This window comes from Entelurus aequoreus, linkage group LG22 (genome assembly GCF_033978785.1).
Source record: "Entelurus aequoreus isolate RoL-2023_Sb linkage group LG22, RoL_Eaeq_v1.1, whole genome shotgun sequence".
NCBI lineage: Eukaryota > Metazoa > Chordata > Actinopteri > Syngnathiformes > Syngnathidae > Entelurus > Entelurus aequoreus.
This window is the reverse complement of record NC_084752.1, coordinates 18,334,402-18,353,579: the sequence shown is the minus strand read 5'-3', so window position 1 is coordinate 18,353,579 and position 19,178 is coordinate 18,334,402. Positions and strand designations below refer to the sequence as shown.

Genomic DNA, 19,178 nt, shown 5'->3' with positions numbered 1-19,178 from the left:
TTACAAAACCACGCGATATTTGACCTCTTGTTTGGAATTCCCTAAAGATGGCGGCGGCGCCTCTCGATGAGGAGAGCCTACAGTCGCGTATCAGTAAGTCGTTACAACAACAGCAATTATTTAGCGACAAACCTAGAGAGGTGACATTTAAAGCGTATAGTTTTTACTAGAATCCTCAATTTTTTTAGCGAATGTCATGAAAACTGCGATCGGGGATTATACATACATACTCAGTGGCTTTTATGAGTTGCATTGTTTTGCGAGCATTTTACATTGTTATTCAGATTTGATCACATTATTTCGACTTTGTCTTTCCTCCACGCCAGTTCAGTGGAATCCAACCTGCCTGCCTCAACCTAAATATGCTGTCACATTCTGCATACTTGTCAAACTGCTTTCGAAATCACTAAACTAACAAGCTTCCATCCATCCATTAACTACCGCTTGTCCCGTTTGGGGTCCCTATCTCAGCTGCATTCGGGTGGAAGGCAGGGTACACCCTGGACAAGTTGCCACCTCATCGCAAGGCCAACACAGATAGACAGACAACATTCACACACTAGGGGCAATTTAGTGTTGCTATGCTTTACATATCCTACCAAGTCAGTCCTACACTGTTCAAATGTCCATTTCTCTGATGATGCAATTGTTGATGACTGAAGTGTTGATATCAACCACACCTACCCCATGCAATTGTTGATGACTGAAGTGTTGATATCAACCACACCTACCCCCCCCCCCCCCTCCACATCCCACACCCCGGATAGTAAATAATTAAAATATTTCAATGTATATACTCTGATGATTATCTTGTGTGATGACTGTATTATGATGATAGTATATATCTGTATCATGAATCAATGGACCCCGACTTATACAAGTTGAAAAACTTAATCGGATGTTACCATTTAGTGGTCAATTGTACGGTATATGTATTGCACTGTGCAATCTACTAATACAAGTTTCAATCAATCAATCAACCTTTGGAGGTGGGAGTCACGGGGGCAACAATGCAAACTCCACACAGAAAGATCCCGAGTGCAGGATCGAACCCAGGACCTTCGTATTGTGAGGCAGATGGCACTAACCCCTCTACCACCGTGCTGCCCAAACTAACAAGCATATTCCAAGAAATTACAAACAACAGCAGTTTCACTGTTGCTGTATGACTTTAAGGTTGAACAACAAAAAAGGTTTATATGGCTTAATGTTTTTTTTTGTTTTTTTTACAGACAAGGCCACCAATCCTCTGAATAAGGAGACTGATTGGGAAAATATCAAGGTTTTCTGTGAGCAGCTCAACAAAGAACCAGAAGGGTGAATAATATGTTACTTAATAACAATTAAATTGTACGTGGGTTATACTTGTATAGCGCTTTTCTACCTTCAAGGTACTCAAAGCGCTATGACACTATTTCCACATTCACCCATTCACACACTGATGGCAGGATCTGCCATGCAAGGCGCTAACCACGACCCATCAGGAGCAAGGGTGAAGTGTCTTGCTCAAGGACACAACGGACGTGACTAGGTTGGTAGAAGATGGGGATCGAACCAGGAACCCTTTAGGTTGCTGGCACGGCCACTCTCCCAACCGCACCACGCCGTCCCCAGTTGATTCAAGTTATCAGTTTCTACCGGTTTTGCTTTGATAAAACATGTGCCTCATAGGTTAATCATGAAAACATAATGGTTCCAAAATGTGCACTAAAGAATGTGGTATTTGACAATTTTCTGAATCATGTATGTGTGTATTCACATCATCACACCTCACAGGCCCCAGATTGCTACCAGACTTCTGGCCCACAAAATCCAGTCTCCGCAGGAATGGGAGGCCATGCAAGCGCTTGTGGTAAGAGCTAGCCTTTCTGTATTGACTTAAATGGGTTATAATATTCAAAACCAAATTTTATTACCTGTTGGCCCCTGTTTTTGTTCATTTGGGATCCCCGTAACACCTGAAATGTTTAATTTAAACCATGGAGGCATGTCAGAGATATTAAATACAACACTTCTGCCTTCTTCAAAACATGCTTCATAGAATTTGAGACATTAGTGACGTATTTTGCTATAGTTGCGTCAGCGGATACAGTATCTCCATACATGGTAGAGTTTACCCTAAGAATCCTTCTACACTATGGTAAATGGGTTATACTTGTATAGCGCTTTTCTACCTTCAAGGTACTCAAAGCGCTTTGACACTATTTCCACATTCACCCATTCACACACTGATAGTGGGAGCTGCCATGCAAGGCCCTAACCACAACCCATCAGGAGCAAGGGTGAAGTGTCTTGCTCAAGGACACAATGGACGTGACTAGGTTGGTAGAAGGTGGGGATTGCAGGTTGCTGGCATGGCCACTCTCCCAACTGCGCCACGCCGTCCCGTCTACACTAAGCCAGATAAAGTTATCCAGGGTAAGTCCCACCTAACCTTATCCGTGTCCACACACAACAATGCCACCGTTTAAGACCCCCGCCGTCCGCAGGCGCAACGCGACCTAGTACGCATGCGTGAAAAAAATAGTCACCTCTGACCTGGAAATGTTTTCTTATACTGTGTTTCAATGTAGACTATTGCCACATTTCATTTAACAGTAAACCTTGCTTGCCTCACCATCAGCAGCTGTTAGACTATTGTAGTGAATCACACCTGAGCCATCATACATGAATCATGTATTTAATGGATGTGTGGAAGTAAACAATGTGATAAAGAACGTTTTACAACAACCAACAGGAAGGACACTGTGCTTGTAGGCTAAAATTGGCGGTCGTACTTGACGGCCGCAACCACTTCATGGCTTCACAATAGTTATGGAGTACAGAACTAGACGTTGAGTAATCGCTCGACATACATCGCAGACAATAACTGACAGTCTGCTTTGCCAGTCCAAATGCATTCGCTATTTTTCGTTGTCTTCCCTTGTCCACGGGAGCCTGCATTTTCGTTGTCTCTCCTTCGACTTTCACTAAGTAAAATCACAGCTGACCTGGACATTCGAAAGTTCTCTTGCCGTTCCTCTGACACAACACACTCTGTGACAAACATATCCCACCAGGCTATCGTACTTCCAGGCTTTATCCAAAACCGTCGCTCAGCATTGCTGTGTTGCCGTCTGAGAAGTGTTGTATCCGAAATAGCTGCATTTCCTACTCTTAAGGTATTCATGTGTGATTTCCAAAAGCGCCTGTACAAGTACAAGAAGATGAAACACGGGCATGACTGGATGACTCGCCTCCATCTTTCTAGTGGTTGCCGCCGAGTTACCGAACGGGTTGTTATGATGCTGGCTGTTGCGTGTTCTTTCTGATGTCACTTCCTGTGTGGGGCTCGGTCTTTCTGGCATTACTTCCTCTCCGAACTCAGTTCATAAGCGATCAATGAGTCCATACAAAGCTAAGAGCCGGAGATTCAAGAAATACACGGCGCACTTACGTGTCAAAAATTATCCAAGGAGGGTTACCTTAAACGATGGTTTAGTGTGGCTGACACGATGCTTAGGCTAAATAATTATTCGTTTAAGGGGTTATCCGGCTTAGTGTAGACATAGCCTAAGAGATTTGCGTGAGTCCACCCTTATTTATTAGTATGTTGTCCAAACTTGTTGTCAATAAGTTCATTCTTTTTCTCTGTCCTCTTGTTTGCTGGGCAGACTGCCTTGTTCATGTACATGCATGCTAAAATCCTCTGCTGTTGCCATTTTTATCAAAAGTAGCATATAGATGTAACTTATATCTGTCAGTAGACTTGATATGGAAGCGGTAAAAACTTTAACATGGCTGACTGTGTGGGGACGCAGTCGAAGGGGGCTTGGCCTGTAGGAGGGCCAAGGTCAAATGTTTGACATATAAACCTGACATTGTAATGTAAATAAGAACGCCCACAACAAAGAGATGATAAATGCCGTAGATAGGTACTTCATTGATCCCGAGGAAAATCCAGGGCCTTTAGTTGCAGTATTACAAGACATGCGGACTCCCTTCCGTAAATAATAAACTTGAAACATGATTTAGAAGTTCCCCTATATGATTACAAATAAACAAATTACAAATTAAACCTGTGCAATTGGAAATAGAAATAGAATCCTATTTATATAAAGAAATGTACATAACCTGTGCAGGAAAGACTATGTGTGATTTAAAAGAGACCTCTAAACAATTAAAAAGGCACATTCTGAAGAGACAGTCAGAAATGCAACATTTTGACCAAATAACCACCCATTCATGTTATGTAGACCACAAGGAAGTATTTTAAATGTAGAAAAAAATAATAGTTTGACCACTTTAACCTAATTATCTATTTTAACACACATTGTACTAACATTTTTTTGGTTGATCCCTAGGTTTTGGAAACATGTATGAAGAACTGTGGGAAGGAGTTTCACAATGAAGTGGGAAAGTTTCGCTTCCTCAATGAGCTCATAAAAGTGGTCTCACCGAAGGTAATAATTGCTGAATACAGTTAAAAAATGGTAGTTTGGCTTCATCAATAGATCAATAACAATACCAATAGGAAAGTGACATACCCAATTCATATAAATTCAGGTCAAATGTTTGACATAGCTCATATCTAAACCTGACCTTGTAATGTTTCACATAAAATAATTTATTTGTGGCGGCCTGTACTTGACGCGAGAGTGGAGATCCAGAGCTTGAAGACAGTGTTCCATTGTTAGTAATAGTAACATTTGGGCTTCCTGGTAAAGTACTTAAACCCAGGGGTCCTAAGTGTGACCCGGGTGCCTTTTGACCAAGGTGGATTTTTTTTTATGGGCCCGTCCTCCGTAGCACATTGATTGATTGATTGTAAAAATTGTAAAAATTAAAAACAAAAACATCCCATTCAAAATGAGAAAAATAAGCAAAAGGCGTCAAGTGATGAGAACAAGCAGAAATGTTGGTACTAATAAGCAATGACACATAAGGAGTTGACAAAAGTCCATATTTTAGTAAAGGTTTGTACACTTGAACACAATATAACACGTTATACAGTACTATACATCAAACAAATATAACAAAGAGGTGACTAATTAACTATCTTTTTATTAAGAAACCAAAACAACAACAATGACAAGCTAAACTGTGCTGTATGCGCTGTGCCAACACATGCGCACACACACAGAAGTCCCTTTGGTGCCCTCGCAAACAATCAGAAGTCACAAAAATCCTTAATTTTAACAACCATATTGCTACAGTCATAAACATTTTAAAAATTTAAATCCACTTGCTGTACATTAACATCAGCAAAGGAGCAGCTGACGAGAGGAGAGAAAGGAGCAGGCGAAAGGAGAAGGGTCGGGGGGAGCAGTCAGCTAGGCTACGGGCTACATAATCGTTCACAAGGCTGGAAATCAAAAACTATATCGGCCGTGTTTGTGTGCGAGCTTTTGGAAAAGGCACTGCTGAACAAGGAGTACTCTTCTCCTTTGGCATCTTTTTCCAGAATAGTATGTTCTCATCATAACTAAAAGCTTGTTGTGGTACAAAACAGGCTTCCTCAAGCTCTTCAATACGAGTAAGCCCAAAATGGCTGCCAGCGGGACACAAAATGAGTGAATGAAGCGTTCACACACAGAGACATGATTCGCCCACAGAGGCATATTTGACCCGATCTAAAGATTCGTAAATCGAAAAGTTTGCTAATAGAGGGGTTCGTAAATCAAGGTTCCACTATATAACTTTTTTTATGTAGACATTAATATACAAATTAGTTGACCAGGTCATCTACACTCCCAACCCAGCACCACAAATAGATTCAGTTCTGTGGGACCCACATTGCAGTGCTGTCCAAACAAAATGCAAAGATAATTATTTTACTTGGGAACATTTGTGAGTTTTTGCACAACGGACATTGCTACATACTTCTAGGCTACATTGGACACATGTTGTAATAAATCTGCTGCTTTGCATTAGGTCTAACTAGTGTTTAGTGCATAACTGAACTTTCGAACAGCAGTATAACTTTTTCCAAACAATCTTTGCAGTATTTGGGAGCTCGTGCTCCAGAGCCAGTGAAGACGAAGGTTCAAGAAATGATGTTCAGCTGGACGGTGAAACTCCCACATGAGACCAAGATAGCTGATGCGTATCAGATGTTGAAGAAACAAGGTGAGTCCTTCAGAGAAGTATGTCCAACTTGAGAACATCGGTAACCGACAAGCTGAAGTTGTCAGCCTTCTAGGATACCCAACTTATTTTCAAAGTTGGGGAAGACGCCATGTTTTAGTTTAAACCTGTAGTTTCTGCTTTCATAACAGTTCTCCTTTTAATTAATGGTGAGCCAAAAGCATGACCCCTGTTCTAAGCTTTCCTTATTTGAAGCTTCTTAGCTCAACAATATATATCTAACACTAAGCACTTCAAATAACCTCCTACAAACGTACAATATAACCTACTATGTCACTGATAACAGCAGCATTTAAGGCTGCTGTGTAAAAGTGTTGAAAACACTATCACTGAATTGGAGTGGGTGTGCAAAGAGGGTCAGAGCAGACCCTGTTTTTGTGCAGAAACCCTGCTGATGGAAAATGTTTATTCAACTATGGCTGATATGCGTCCTTGTTCTCTTCCAGGTATTGTCAAGCAGGATCCAATACTTCCTGACGACAAGCTCCTTCCACTCCCACCACCCAGAATCAAAAGTGCCATCTTTGAGGATGAAGAGAAGTCCAAGGTATGTAACAGGCCTCCGGATAAAATACAACATTTAAAGAATAAGCTTGAAGAAAAAGAACAAGTGTTATATGATAGGGATGGACAATATGGCCCTAAATCTATATTACGATTCATATTCAATCAATCAATCAATCGTTTATTTATATAGCCCTAAATCACTAGTGTCTCAAAGGGCTGTACAAGCCATTGCTTTCTGTTGTAACATGGTTGTATCTACATGTCTGTTAAAATGTAATAAGCACTTATTCATGTGACCGCCTGGCTCTGTTTGATTGGTGTAACGGAGTCAAACGTCACCAGTGACTGTATTTGATTGGTGAAACGCAGGCATGCGATAGATCCTACTTTGAAGGTCTGTCTGACAAACCAAAACAAAAAAAGCGTGCATTAACAGATCGATAAAAATCAGTAGCGAGTAGCGAGCTGAATGTAGATAAATGGAGCGGAGTAAAAGTAGCGTTTCTTCTCTATAAATATACTCAAGTCGAAGTATGTTGCATTAAAACTACTCTTTGAAGTACAATTTACCCCAAAAGTTACTCAAGTAGATGTAACGGAGTAAATGTAGCGCGTTGCTACCCACCTCTGGTTATAGTGCATGGGAGACGCATTAGATCGCATGTCAAATTTGCGGCACACAGCTAGAATGTGTCATCAACATATATTATCACAATATAATAATAGTATTAAAAGCTCTATCATCAGCCAAATGTATATCATTTACAGTATATTGTCTATATTGCACAAGCAAAATGTATGAACCTGTTAAACCTCCCCTGAACTTTTGACTCCTCTGTAAAGTGTTAAGAGACAAACAGTTTACAAAGCTGTCTTCCTCTTTCCCTCTGCTGTCCTATCCTATTTTGTAGACGTTGTCTCGCTTATTGAACAGCTCTCAACCTGAAGATCTAAAAGCTGCAAACAAGCTCATTAAGGAGATGGTTCAGGAGGTGAGTCATTGTTGCTTTGTTGTTTTGAGTCACGTTTGTATCTGCACCATCTTTGCAGGTTTCTATTTTTCTATTTAATATACATTTCATGACAAGTGGTGATTGTGACAATGCTGTGGAGATGACCCTTTCTTCTTGTAGGACCAGAAGCGTGTAGAGAAGCTGTCAAAGCGGGTAAACGCCATTCAGGAGGTAAAAGAGAGTGTCAGCCTGCTGTGTCAACTGCTGGAGGGCTACAGCAAGGAAGACCGCTCACAGAGCAACCAGGAGCTCATTAAGGTTGGTAAAGCTCTCAAGCACGTAGACGGAAAATTCACACAAACAGAGGTGAGTAGTTTGTTAAATTAAACTTCTGTCTTGTCCGAAAAGGATCTTTACCAGCGTTGTGAAAAAATGAGACCCACACTATTCCGGTTAGCCAGTGATACAGTGGACAATGATGAAGCCTTAGGTAAGAGAACGAGCATGGCAAAGACCTCGTAGTGAAACAAAAACAGACACATTCTAATGGAATGGTGAAAAAGCCAATAAATATGTGCGTTTCCAGCGGATATCTTACAGGCCAATGATAGCCTGACACAAGTGATCAACCTCTACAGACAGCTGGTAAAGGGTGAAAAGCTGACAAATGATTGTATAAACACATCTTCACAACCAGGTACCTCTCTTTAGTTAGCCATTTTTTGATTTTGACTGATCCACCAAGCGTTGTGTAAACAGCCGTTGATATGCGCATTGTTTTTTATTTGAAATTAGGCAGCAGTAGCTCAGCGCTGTTAGACCTGACAGGACTAAGTGCACCAGATGACCAAGCACCATTTAACCCAGAACTCTCCAACCTAGACACCCTGTGTCAAAACATGGGCATCAGCCTCCTGGACGATGAGCTCATGTCCGTGGGTAAGCACAAAACCCTCATCTTGCTGGTATAATCAAGCTAGAATACTGCTTTTAAGAGCCAAAATGCATTGAGTCAGCTTTATTTGCACAGCAGTTTTGTCTTATGTTCATTGACTGTGTTGTAGCCCTGCTGTTTACTAGTTTGCTGCAACCCAAAGTGTTGAATGAATCACACCATCAAGCCATATCTCCAACTTAATTGTTGTTTCTGATCTCCTAGGACTAAATGTTGCAGACTCCTGTGAGCATCAGAACACTTTACAGGTAATGCGTATTCATATTAGAGTCAGTATTTGAACATGCTCTACTTGGGTCACATGTACACAGAAACACACATGTCATGTACAGGCCAAAGCAGCAGGGGGTGCTATAACCTCGAATGGTTGAGCCAATAAGAGGCCTGAAGGAAGTTCATTTTGGACACACAATGAAAAAAATATTGGTTAATATTTAGAAGTATAAATCAAACGGGGAGCGGTGGGTGGCAACTGTATAGCAGGGGGCGTAAAACCACATTTGGCCAGTCAAGTTTCTCAGTGACAAGGATTAAGTTTAGGAATGATTTGCCATGTGAAATAAAAACACAAACAGAACTGAAAACATTTAATAGAAAGCTTTAACACTGTCGGAAAGAAAAACATGTAGCCAGAGTCAGAATCCTAGAAGTCAATACATACATACTCACATGCCCTGCAGCCCTATATGTGGATGTGCTGTTTTGTGATGTTCTGTCATACTTTTGTATTATGATGATGAATTTGTAAATATTGAGGTTGTGTATTAGCATATAATGCATGACTGTGTAACTCGTACTGTGTAGTTCTTTGACAGTAAATAAAAATAAAAACTCTCTTACACACTCATAGCTCAGAAGCTGTTCCGGTTCACGTCTACAGCACTAAGTCTTCTGGTTAATGTATACACTAGGGCTGTCAAATGATAGTTTTTTAATCATATGAATCACATTTTGGAATTTAGATTAATCATGATTATTCACAGGTGTTTACTTGTTTGCATAATTGAAATTATCCTAAGAAAAGACCCCAATATTTGTTCACAAATGCAATTTCATTGTCAGAATGTAATCAAGGTACATATTTAAAAATTTTACCTGAATGCATGTCATTTATTTGCACAAAACTTGGCAACATTCTTATCTAAAGTTCTTTCAGGGTGTATTTTGGAGTGAAATTTGCTAGCGAGCACACCAGTTAAAGTCTCCTTCCTCATTTTTGTACTGACGTATAGCATTTAAAGTAAAAGAGCTCGTATGGTCAAAATAAATTGCATGATTAATCCAAATGTGTACATGATTAATGTGACAATTTTTTGTGATTAATCACAAGAGTTAACTCGTTAATTTTGACAGCCCTAATTTAAACATTTAGTAACACACCCACATCCTCACGTCCTTGTTTACGGTACATTGACAGCGATGTCAACATGCTTTGATAATCTCTTTGTCTCTCTCTTACCAACAAAAGTCACTAAATGGGATAAACTATCGGTTTGATATGAAATATTGTCATATTTATTTTCCATATTATGTTAGTGTAAGCGGGTTCAAACAGATGATAAGAACTATTTCACATGCAAATCTTTCATCACCAACCACACAATCATTTTGGCTCATCCAGTCCGTTTGGTAATACTTTGTGTAACACTACCTCCTGCCGGCAGTGTTTGATCTACAAAATAAAAGCGCACAAGTCACAGTAAATATACAGAGTTACGCCACAGCAGTGTGTCGAAACATAAGTACTTCTCAACTGTGAAACATACACTAAGAAAGTCTGTGACTTGTGGTGAACAGAGCAGACAGCGGACAATAAGGTATCCTTTGGTGGTGTATCTTGTAAGACATAAATTTGACAATAGGTTGAGATGACCAATGTTCCCTCTAATTGTTCATGTGTGTGAGCAAAGGCAAAAACTCCCTGAGCATTCAGTGGAGCCCATGTGAGCAACATCAGACGTGCACACTGTGGCTACACCAGCGGCACACCTGTCCCAAACCTGACTAAATAACAAGTTCAATCTCCATTCATCCATCCATTTTCTACTGCTTGTCCCTTTCGGGGTCGCTGGAGCCTATCTCAGCTGCATTCGGGCGGAAGGCGGGGTACACCCTGGACAAGTCCCCACCTCATCGCAGGGCCAACACAGATAGACAGACAACATTCTCTTATTATTATAATCAAATGACAGCAGTCATTTCCATTTCTAATATAAGTGTTTAGGCCCACTTACAATGACAATAACAAAAAATATTGTTTTTCATGAACTGTGTACTTGTATTGTTTGTCTGGGTGGAGGTCCTGCTTTGGAAATAATTTGTACCCCTTTCAGACATTGCATTTAGTTCCCATTAAAACATTCACATGTTGCACAATGAGATGTAAGCAGGGGATCATGTGTACATTCCTGCAACTTCCTGTTTGTAAAAAATATATTTTTATTAGTATTTATTTAATATACTAACAGCATTTAATGATTAATATTTATAAATTAAGATTCCTAATAAATGACACTAGAATAAGCACACATTTGATTGGTAAATCATAGTGTAACGACCTGGAATGACACTTTATGTGTGGTGTTGGAGTTGTCCGAATTTTTGTGTGGCAGTAAACGCATCACTGGCTAAGTGCCATATGTGCATGTGTTGGCGAAAGTGAGAAAGAGCGGGCGGCTGCTGTTGATATATCAAAGTTGCTTTTGGTCTGGTTTGTACTGCAGAAAATTACCAGTTTTGCTAGATTTCATTTTTTTTACTAATGTTTTGGTGATGTGTTTATGGCCGACAATAAAGAGTTTTGCTCAGTAAAGTGATCGATGGAATTCATGTCCTCAAAGCGTCTCGACAGACGTTACAATATTTGAACAATGATGACGAAAACTGTTTTCTCTGTCGTGTTCGTGTGTCGAAAATTGTTATGCGCTTATTTTTTAATTTGATTTTGTGCGTGGCATAGATTTGCGGTGCGCAGAGGACGCTTGAGCAGTGCGCAATTGCACAGGCGCGAACCTTAGAGGGAACGTTGGAGATAACATGTTTTTACTGTCATGTAGTGTCTGTTCGTTAGTTAGGTTTCATTATCTTGTGATAATAAAACGAGTAAAGCATCCTGGGGTGGTACTAGGATGAAATCAATAACAATACTGAAATAAACTGCAACAAAAAACAGTGCCTAGTTTCTCTTGTTATATTCTTATTTTTACTGCTATATTTGTATTGTTATTGTTGCTTTTTATTTTTATTCTTATTGTAATATTTTCTATTTTATTTACATTTATACCCCCGTTATTTACTTTTTAAATTCGATCTCAATTCTGCATACTGCTGCTGGAATTTAAATTTTCCTGAGGTAACTCTCCTGAAGGAATCAATTAATTACTATCTATCTATTTGATTTCTTAACTATGCTCACACTATGTGTAAATAAAGCACAGTTTGTTAGATTTGTTGACACCTTGTGCCTTTTTTGGTTAAAATTGCAAAGAACACTCACATTAAGAATAAATGCATAAAATCGAAAGCTTATGAATTTCTGATGCAATGTTATTGGAAAAAAGCCTAAAATCATCGCAACTTTTGCCACACCTTGAAAAAGCTAGCACTAATTCAGGCATTTTAAGCCACAACAATCGCAAAAAAGGCAGCAAAATCCTGGAAGGACAGACGTGTTCATGCGTACATGCCCTGAGTGTAAGGTAAAGCTTAGCTACAATCAACATCTGAGTTGATATAATTATTAACTGCTAATGCTATTGTCTCATTTCACATAATCACGTTAAACCAAATGTATACCTCCTTTTGTTTCGTTCCGTCAGTCCGCTGTCCCAGAAAACCCCGCTCCAGCTGCACTGTTGCGTCCGGCTGTAGTGCAAACTCCACATGCTGTAGCAGAGGCACCCAAAGCCATGGATGAGCTCGACATGCTGGGGAAGACATTGTTACAACAGTCCCTACCTCCACAGAACCAGCAAGTTAAATGGTGAGAGAGATTTGAATGAGATTAGTGGTGTACATTGTTGGTGTATTAACTTTTAGGTTTACTCAAGAATTATACACTTTGTAGTACTTTGAGACCAAAAATACCAGACCAAGCTTATCCTTTCTCATACTGTACATTATGCATAATTAGGACAAAACAACATTTCATTGGTTAGAGGTTGGACATCATCCTTACCTTGCGCGTAACCAATTCTAAACATAGAACTTAGTAGCAACAGTTTGGAAATGGCCTTTTTGAATACTTCTAGTCATCAGTCAGGACACATTCAATTAATGTCACACTGTCGGAAAATACAAGTAAAGCAATCATTTTTTAAAATTATAATTTCGAGAAAAAATCTACCGTATTTTTCGGAGTATAAATCGCTCCGGAGTATAAATCGCACCGGCCGAAAATGCATAATAAAAAGGAAAAAAACATATAAGTCGCACTGGAGTATAAGTCGCATTTTTTGGGGAAATTTATTTGATAAAACCCAACACCAAGAATAGACATTTGAAAGGCAATTTAAAATAAATAAAGAATAGTGAACAACAGGCTGAATAAGTGTACGTTATAGGACGCATAAATAACCAACTGAGAACGTGCCTGGTATGTTAACGTAACATATTATGGTAAGAGTCATTCAAATAACTATAACATATAGAACATGCTATAAGTTTACCAAACAATCTGTCACTCCTAATCGCTAAATCCCATGAACTTTTATACGTCTAGTCCAGGGGTCGGCAACCCAAAATGTTGAAAGAGCCATATTGGACCAAAAATACAAAAACAAATCTGTCTGGAGCCGCAACAAATTAGAAGCCATATTACATACAGATAGTGTGTCATGAGATATACATTGAATTGAGATGACTTAAAGGACACTAAATGAGCTCAAATATAGCTACAAATGAGGCATAATGATGCAATATGTACATATAGCTAGCCTAAATAGCATGTTAGCATCGATTAGCTTGCAGTCATGCAGTGACCAAATATGTTTGATTAGCACTCCACACAAGTCAATAACATCAACAAAACTCACCTTTGTGTATTCACGCACAACGTTAAAAGTTTGGTGGACAAAATGAGACAGAAAAAGAAGTGGCATAAAACACGTCCTAGAAAGTCGGAGAAAGTTATACATGTAAACAAACTAAGGTGAGTTCAAGGACCGGCAAAATTAGTAGGACAAAACGGCGCTCGCCAAATACTCGAATCAGTGAGGCATGTTTAATACAAACAGTGTGCTTTATAACAATTAGGGAGGTTTGTGTCATGTTTGTCCTCCTACAGAAACCATATTAAAACAAAATATATATATTTTTTCCCCTCATCTTTTTCCATTTTTCATACATTTTTGAAAAAGCTTCAGAGAGCCACTAGGGCGGCACTAAAGAGCCGCATGCGGCTCTAGAGCCGCGGGTAGCCGACCCCTGGTCTAGTCTCTTACGCGAATGAGCTAAATAATATTATTTGATATTTTACGGTAATGTGTTAATAATTTCACACATAAGTCGCTCCTGAGTATAAGTCGCACTATGAAAAAAACTGCGATTTATAGTCCGAAAAATACGGTAATTGCAATTTTCTCTCAAATTGTGATTGCGATTTGATTTGCGATTTTTCGCAAAGTGCATAAGAGTGAAGGAAGACATGTTACTTTTAGACTGTCAACCGATATATTCTTGTCTCAAGGTGTTACACATTAGAAAAAGATCAATTAATTTACTTTCAAAAATACTTGGCTTTATGCAGGCAGACTCAGACCCATCATGCTTTTATTTATCATTACTGTAGAATTATTTACCATTGTTCTGTCGTTGGAAGGCAGATCATTTTGTTATCCTAAATAAATAAACAAAAAATAAAATGGACTCATCCTTGTAAGCGAAAATGTAACTTAAATATATATTAAGGATTTTAAAGTGCATTTTTTTCCTCAGTTGGAAAAATGAAGTCAGATGTCTGTTCGTTTATTGCCATCACGTGATCACGGCATTCTTGCTCGTTCATCCATGTTGATGGTCGTATATTTCCCATCCCACCAAAATAAGGAATTTATTAACTTTGGACTACAACTAGATAAAAATGGCAGACCCGCGCAAAGCTCTTCGGGTAAACCTCTACCATATATGGAGATTGCCGCTGTCGTAACCAAGGGAAAATATGTCACTAAAGTCTTGAATTCCAATCAGCTCGTTTGGACGAAGTTTGGAAGAAGACAACAATTGTTTCAATAATATCTCCGCCAGCCGCTATCGTTTGAGTACACATTTTCAGGACTTAATTGGATCCCAAATACACGAAAACAGGTAGGAATAGTAGGTTTTTCCTAATAGGACCCCTTTAAATCAGAAAACTAATGATGAATTCATTTGCATTAAGGCGTTAATTTTGACAGCTCCAAAATATTAATAACCCCAAAGCCAAGACTTGCCAAGCACAGTCTGTGCCATAAAAACAACCAATTTGCTAAAAAGAGTGTCCACCCAGAATTATGCCAGAAGCATGTTGATGGCTATTTCTACTTTAAATAGCCAAAAACGTTGTGGTGATACTTGCTCAAGAGTATACTGTATGTCATACTTGATTATTGTTTTATTTAAATGGTAGTCATTCCACTCTCAAAAAGGAATGGTTTAAAAAAATCATTCATGATCCAAATTTGCAAAGGCATTCATTGGAGTTTGTCCATTTCTGTATGTATCAACATGATGTTGTTCTTCCATGACTGTGACCTGTGTCCTGTTGACATGCAGGGATAAAGTCCAACCTCAGTCTCGAGTGACCTTACGAGATCTCCAGACCAAGTCCAACTGTAACTCTGGACCTGTTCCAACCCTACAGCCATCAGCTCCTGCGCCCTCATCCAACTTGGCTTTGTACGTACACGCTGACAGCTCTTCTGGCTCCTACAACATCTCCCTAGCTGACGTTACAGTGCCTCTGGAATTAATCCACCCAAGTAAGATGAAACTGATACACCCAGATTGTGTTGCGAGATCCAAATAAGCATGTTGTTTTTTTTTTGGGGTGAATGTTTTAGGCAGCTTGCTACCAGTGACTGTATTTGACAAACTCAGCCTACGCGTTTTGTTCACGTATGCCCGAGACTGTCCGCCATCACGGCCAGACGTTTTGGTAGTGATCATTTCCATGCTGTCTTCAGCGCCCATTCCTGTCACTAACATACGCTTTCAAGCAGCGGTACCTAAGGTAGGTTGATGCTGTATGCTTGTAACAAAGGAGTGGAAAAATGGTGATAATGTGTCTCTGTTGCCCAGGTAATGAAAGTGAAGCTGCAGCCTCCATCGAGTACTGAACTCCCAGCATTTAATCCTATCCTTCCTCCGGTTGCTATCACACAGATTCTTCTGCTGGCTAACCCTCAAAAGGTTTGCTTCTCTGATGTCATGTAGTGAAATTTAAAAAGGGCCCGAACCTACATTTGCAACCTCTTAGTTTTATGTTGACAATGTTGTACTCTTGTTCTACTACAGGGGTGTCCGAACCGATAACACTAATATCAAAACTGATACAATATAAACTTTTTTTTTAAAAGAAAAAAACAGCCTGCATGTCAGCTTCGTGTTATTGGCGTCAACATTTTACCTTTTCTCATTACATTACAGCGGTTTTCTCATTTATTCCACTTCTTACGGCGCTGCAACGTCCATAACAACACACTAACCCTGCAATGGGGATACACACCACATATTAAATCAATAGCACTATAACATTGTTTTGAAAAAGTAAACTAAATACGTAAATGTCCTTTTACTCCGTCAACTTTAGGTAGGGTTTACTTCCTTTGAGCATGCTAAATATGGAGGGTTGAATTGGAGAAAATTAAGTACCGTATTTTTCGGACTATAAGTCGCAGATTTTTTCATAGTTTGGGTGCGACATATACTCAGGAGCGACTTATGTGTGAAATTATTAACACATTACCGTAAAATATCAAATAATATTATTTAGCTCATTCACGTAAGAGATTAGACGTATAAGATTTCATGGGATTTAGCGATTAGGAGTGACAGATTGTTTGGTAAACGTATAGCATGTTCTATGTTATAGTTATTTGAATGACTCTTACCATAATATGTTACGTTCACATACCAGGCACGTTCTCAGTTGGTTATTTATGTGTCATATAACGTACACTTATTCAGCCTGTTGTTCACTATTCTTTATTTATTTTAAATTGCCTTTCAAATGTCTATTCTTGGTGTTGGGTTTTATCAAATAAATTTCCCCAAAAAATGCGATTTATACTCCAGTGCGACTTATGTTTTTTTGCTTCTTTATTATGCATTTTCGGCCGGTGCGACTTATACTCCGGAGCGACTTATACTCTGAAAAATACGGTAACTAAATATAATTACTCAACTGTCATTATTTAGTTAAATAACACACAAAAAAAAGTCGCAACACTGGTCCAAACTTGTAATTTACATAACTGCGTGCCTCAAGGCACCTCTTTAAGTCCTCTCTTTTGGCAGTTACAATTTTTACCGTAATGTTATTAACGTAACTAATGTGTTGCTGTAGCTTGTTTACTTCAGATACAGTCAGTAGTCATTTGTTCAATTTCTTTAGTTATACTGATAGTGGTCCTTCAGGATCCATTTTAAGTCCCCTCTTCAGCTTTTGGGCTATTTAACTGGTGGCCTGCGAGTTCAGTTCAAAAAACTTGACTCACATTTTTGCAGCAGTCTAAAAAACACTGTAATGCTGTCAGTTGATATTTGACTAGTTTTTTTTTGCAGAGGGTCCTTAAAAACAGCTGAGTGCTCCTGTAATTCTGACTAAATAGATACAAATTAATACCGTACAGGACGCTGAGTTCTCCGGAGGGGAGAACTCATATTAACTTAATGACGTATTAACTTAAACTTAATGTGTGCAAAGTATAATGGCTGAGATGTTTTTCACTGCACTTTTCTGTCTCACGTTTCAGGAAAAAGTGCGTCTGCGTTACAAGTTAACCTTCAACCTTGGGGAGCACGCTCACGACGAGTCGGGTGACGTGGACCAGTTCCCGCCCCCAGCCTCCTGGGGGAACCTTTAGTGAGAAGAACTGCCTTTCATCTACGGCTTCCTTCTGAATTTGGGTTGAAAGCGTCCCATTGAACTAGTTCTTTGTTGGAAGAGAGCAGTTACGTTTCTACCCGGTGCCTTCCTGTCCTTTGTGGGGTTTCGTTTGTCTTTTCCACTTTTTCCTGTCACATTTCTCTCAAACAAAACTCTTTCCATGCAGGGACGTTTGGGGGAACAAGTTGATTTATTTAAATGAATATATGCATCCTTGATAGAACATAAATTGGTACATCAAGGCTGTTATTGTTTTTACAAAGCAGACATGAAGCGTGTGACAATGGCGATGGTTGAAGTCTTACGAGTGTTTTAATCACATGGGAAGTGGTGCAGTTACACACATTTTAATGATACCTTCCAGGTGAAGCCATCACTTGAAATCACAGAAAATTGTGACGAACATGTAATCAGACATGTTGGCGTACCGTTACATCAAATGTACGTTGTTATGCTGCACTCCAGCATGCCAGTGTTGAAGGAATTATTTTCCCACTAACGTCAATATTGTAGCTTTTCAGCAGTGATTTAATATTTGCAAACAATGGTGTTGCTGGTGAAAGAATCACGTTATTACGGTGCCATGAAGAAGACATCCTACTCATTCTTATAGTCTCAGCACTTTTTTAAAGCATTGGCACAATCTTTACATCCGATTTCACTCAGGATCAACTGAATTATATCACTTGTCATGCACTTGTTTGATTTTTGCACATGAAACATGTTTATTTTTATTCATTTGCTGCCTTTTTTGATTAATGTTTGACCCAAAGAAGGACCCCACTTTTAAGTCCTGAGTTGACATTGTTGATCTGTGATTCTACCACACGTGCCTGAGATCAAGGTCCTTATTTTTTTGTGCATACATATGTACTGTACATCTCTTGTAATATGTTAATGTCCGCATCAAAAAGTACATCACGTGATGAAATAACCTACAGCATGAGTCTCTGGCCACTGAGATTTTCCTGATATGACAATAAAGAATGAAACTGGTTGCAACTGGCTCCATGTTATATCATTGTGAACTACTTCAAAGTTTGTTTTTAAGCATCCCATCCATCCATCCATTTTCAACCGCTTGTCCCGCATAGCCTACAGAATTTTGGCATGAATTGAGCATTTTTCAGCATAAAAATAGCTCAACTAAAATATTAATGCTACAGTAGTATTCGTCACTAGAAAGAGCCATATTGGACCAAAAAACAAATCTGTCTGGAGCCGCAAAAAAATAAAAATCCGTATACAAGTCTTATAATGAAGGCAACACATAACGTGTCTATATTAGCCTACTATCAAAATGACTGTGTCACAGGCTGAAGCAAATCTTCGTTGACAGAAATGTTGAAATGTAATATTTATTCTACACATTTTTACAACATTGGAAACCAGAGGCTACTCAGGTGAGATAACTCCTGGAAATTACTGGCTTTTAATGGCCAAAGGTATAGATGTGTGTCCAAGTTAAAGGAAATGGCAGGCTGTCTTCTTTTAATATATTTATTACAATCTTTGGTAAGCTAGGTAATGTTTGCTGTGGTCTGGAACAACA

General features: G+C 39.2%; 1 protein-coding gene across 1 annotated transcript; it reads left to right on the top strand.

The window, feature by feature from the left end:
- Positions 1–9: 9 nt before the first annotated feature.
- On the top strand, positions 10–18,633 carry LOC133639788 (ADP-ribosylation factor-binding protein GGA1-like). Its single transcript, XM_062033391.1, has 17 exons — positions 10–93; positions 1,233–1,317; positions 1,777–1,852; positions 4,344–4,442; positions 5,985–6,108; positions 6,573–6,673; positions 7,545–7,625; positions 7,767–7,904; positions 7,995–8,076; positions 8,173–8,283; positions 8,382–8,525; positions 8,746–8,789; positions 12,360–12,523; positions 15,292–15,497; positions 15,579–15,748; positions 15,817–15,927; positions 17,493–18,633. Exons 1-17 carry the CDS (start codon positions 48–50, stop codon positions 17,601–17,603), a joined length of 1,893 nt encoding a protein of 630 aa, XP_061889375.1. The 5' UTR covers positions 10–47; the 3' UTR covers positions 17,604–18,633.
- The last annotated feature ends 545 nt before the right edge of the window (positions 18,634–19,178 follow it).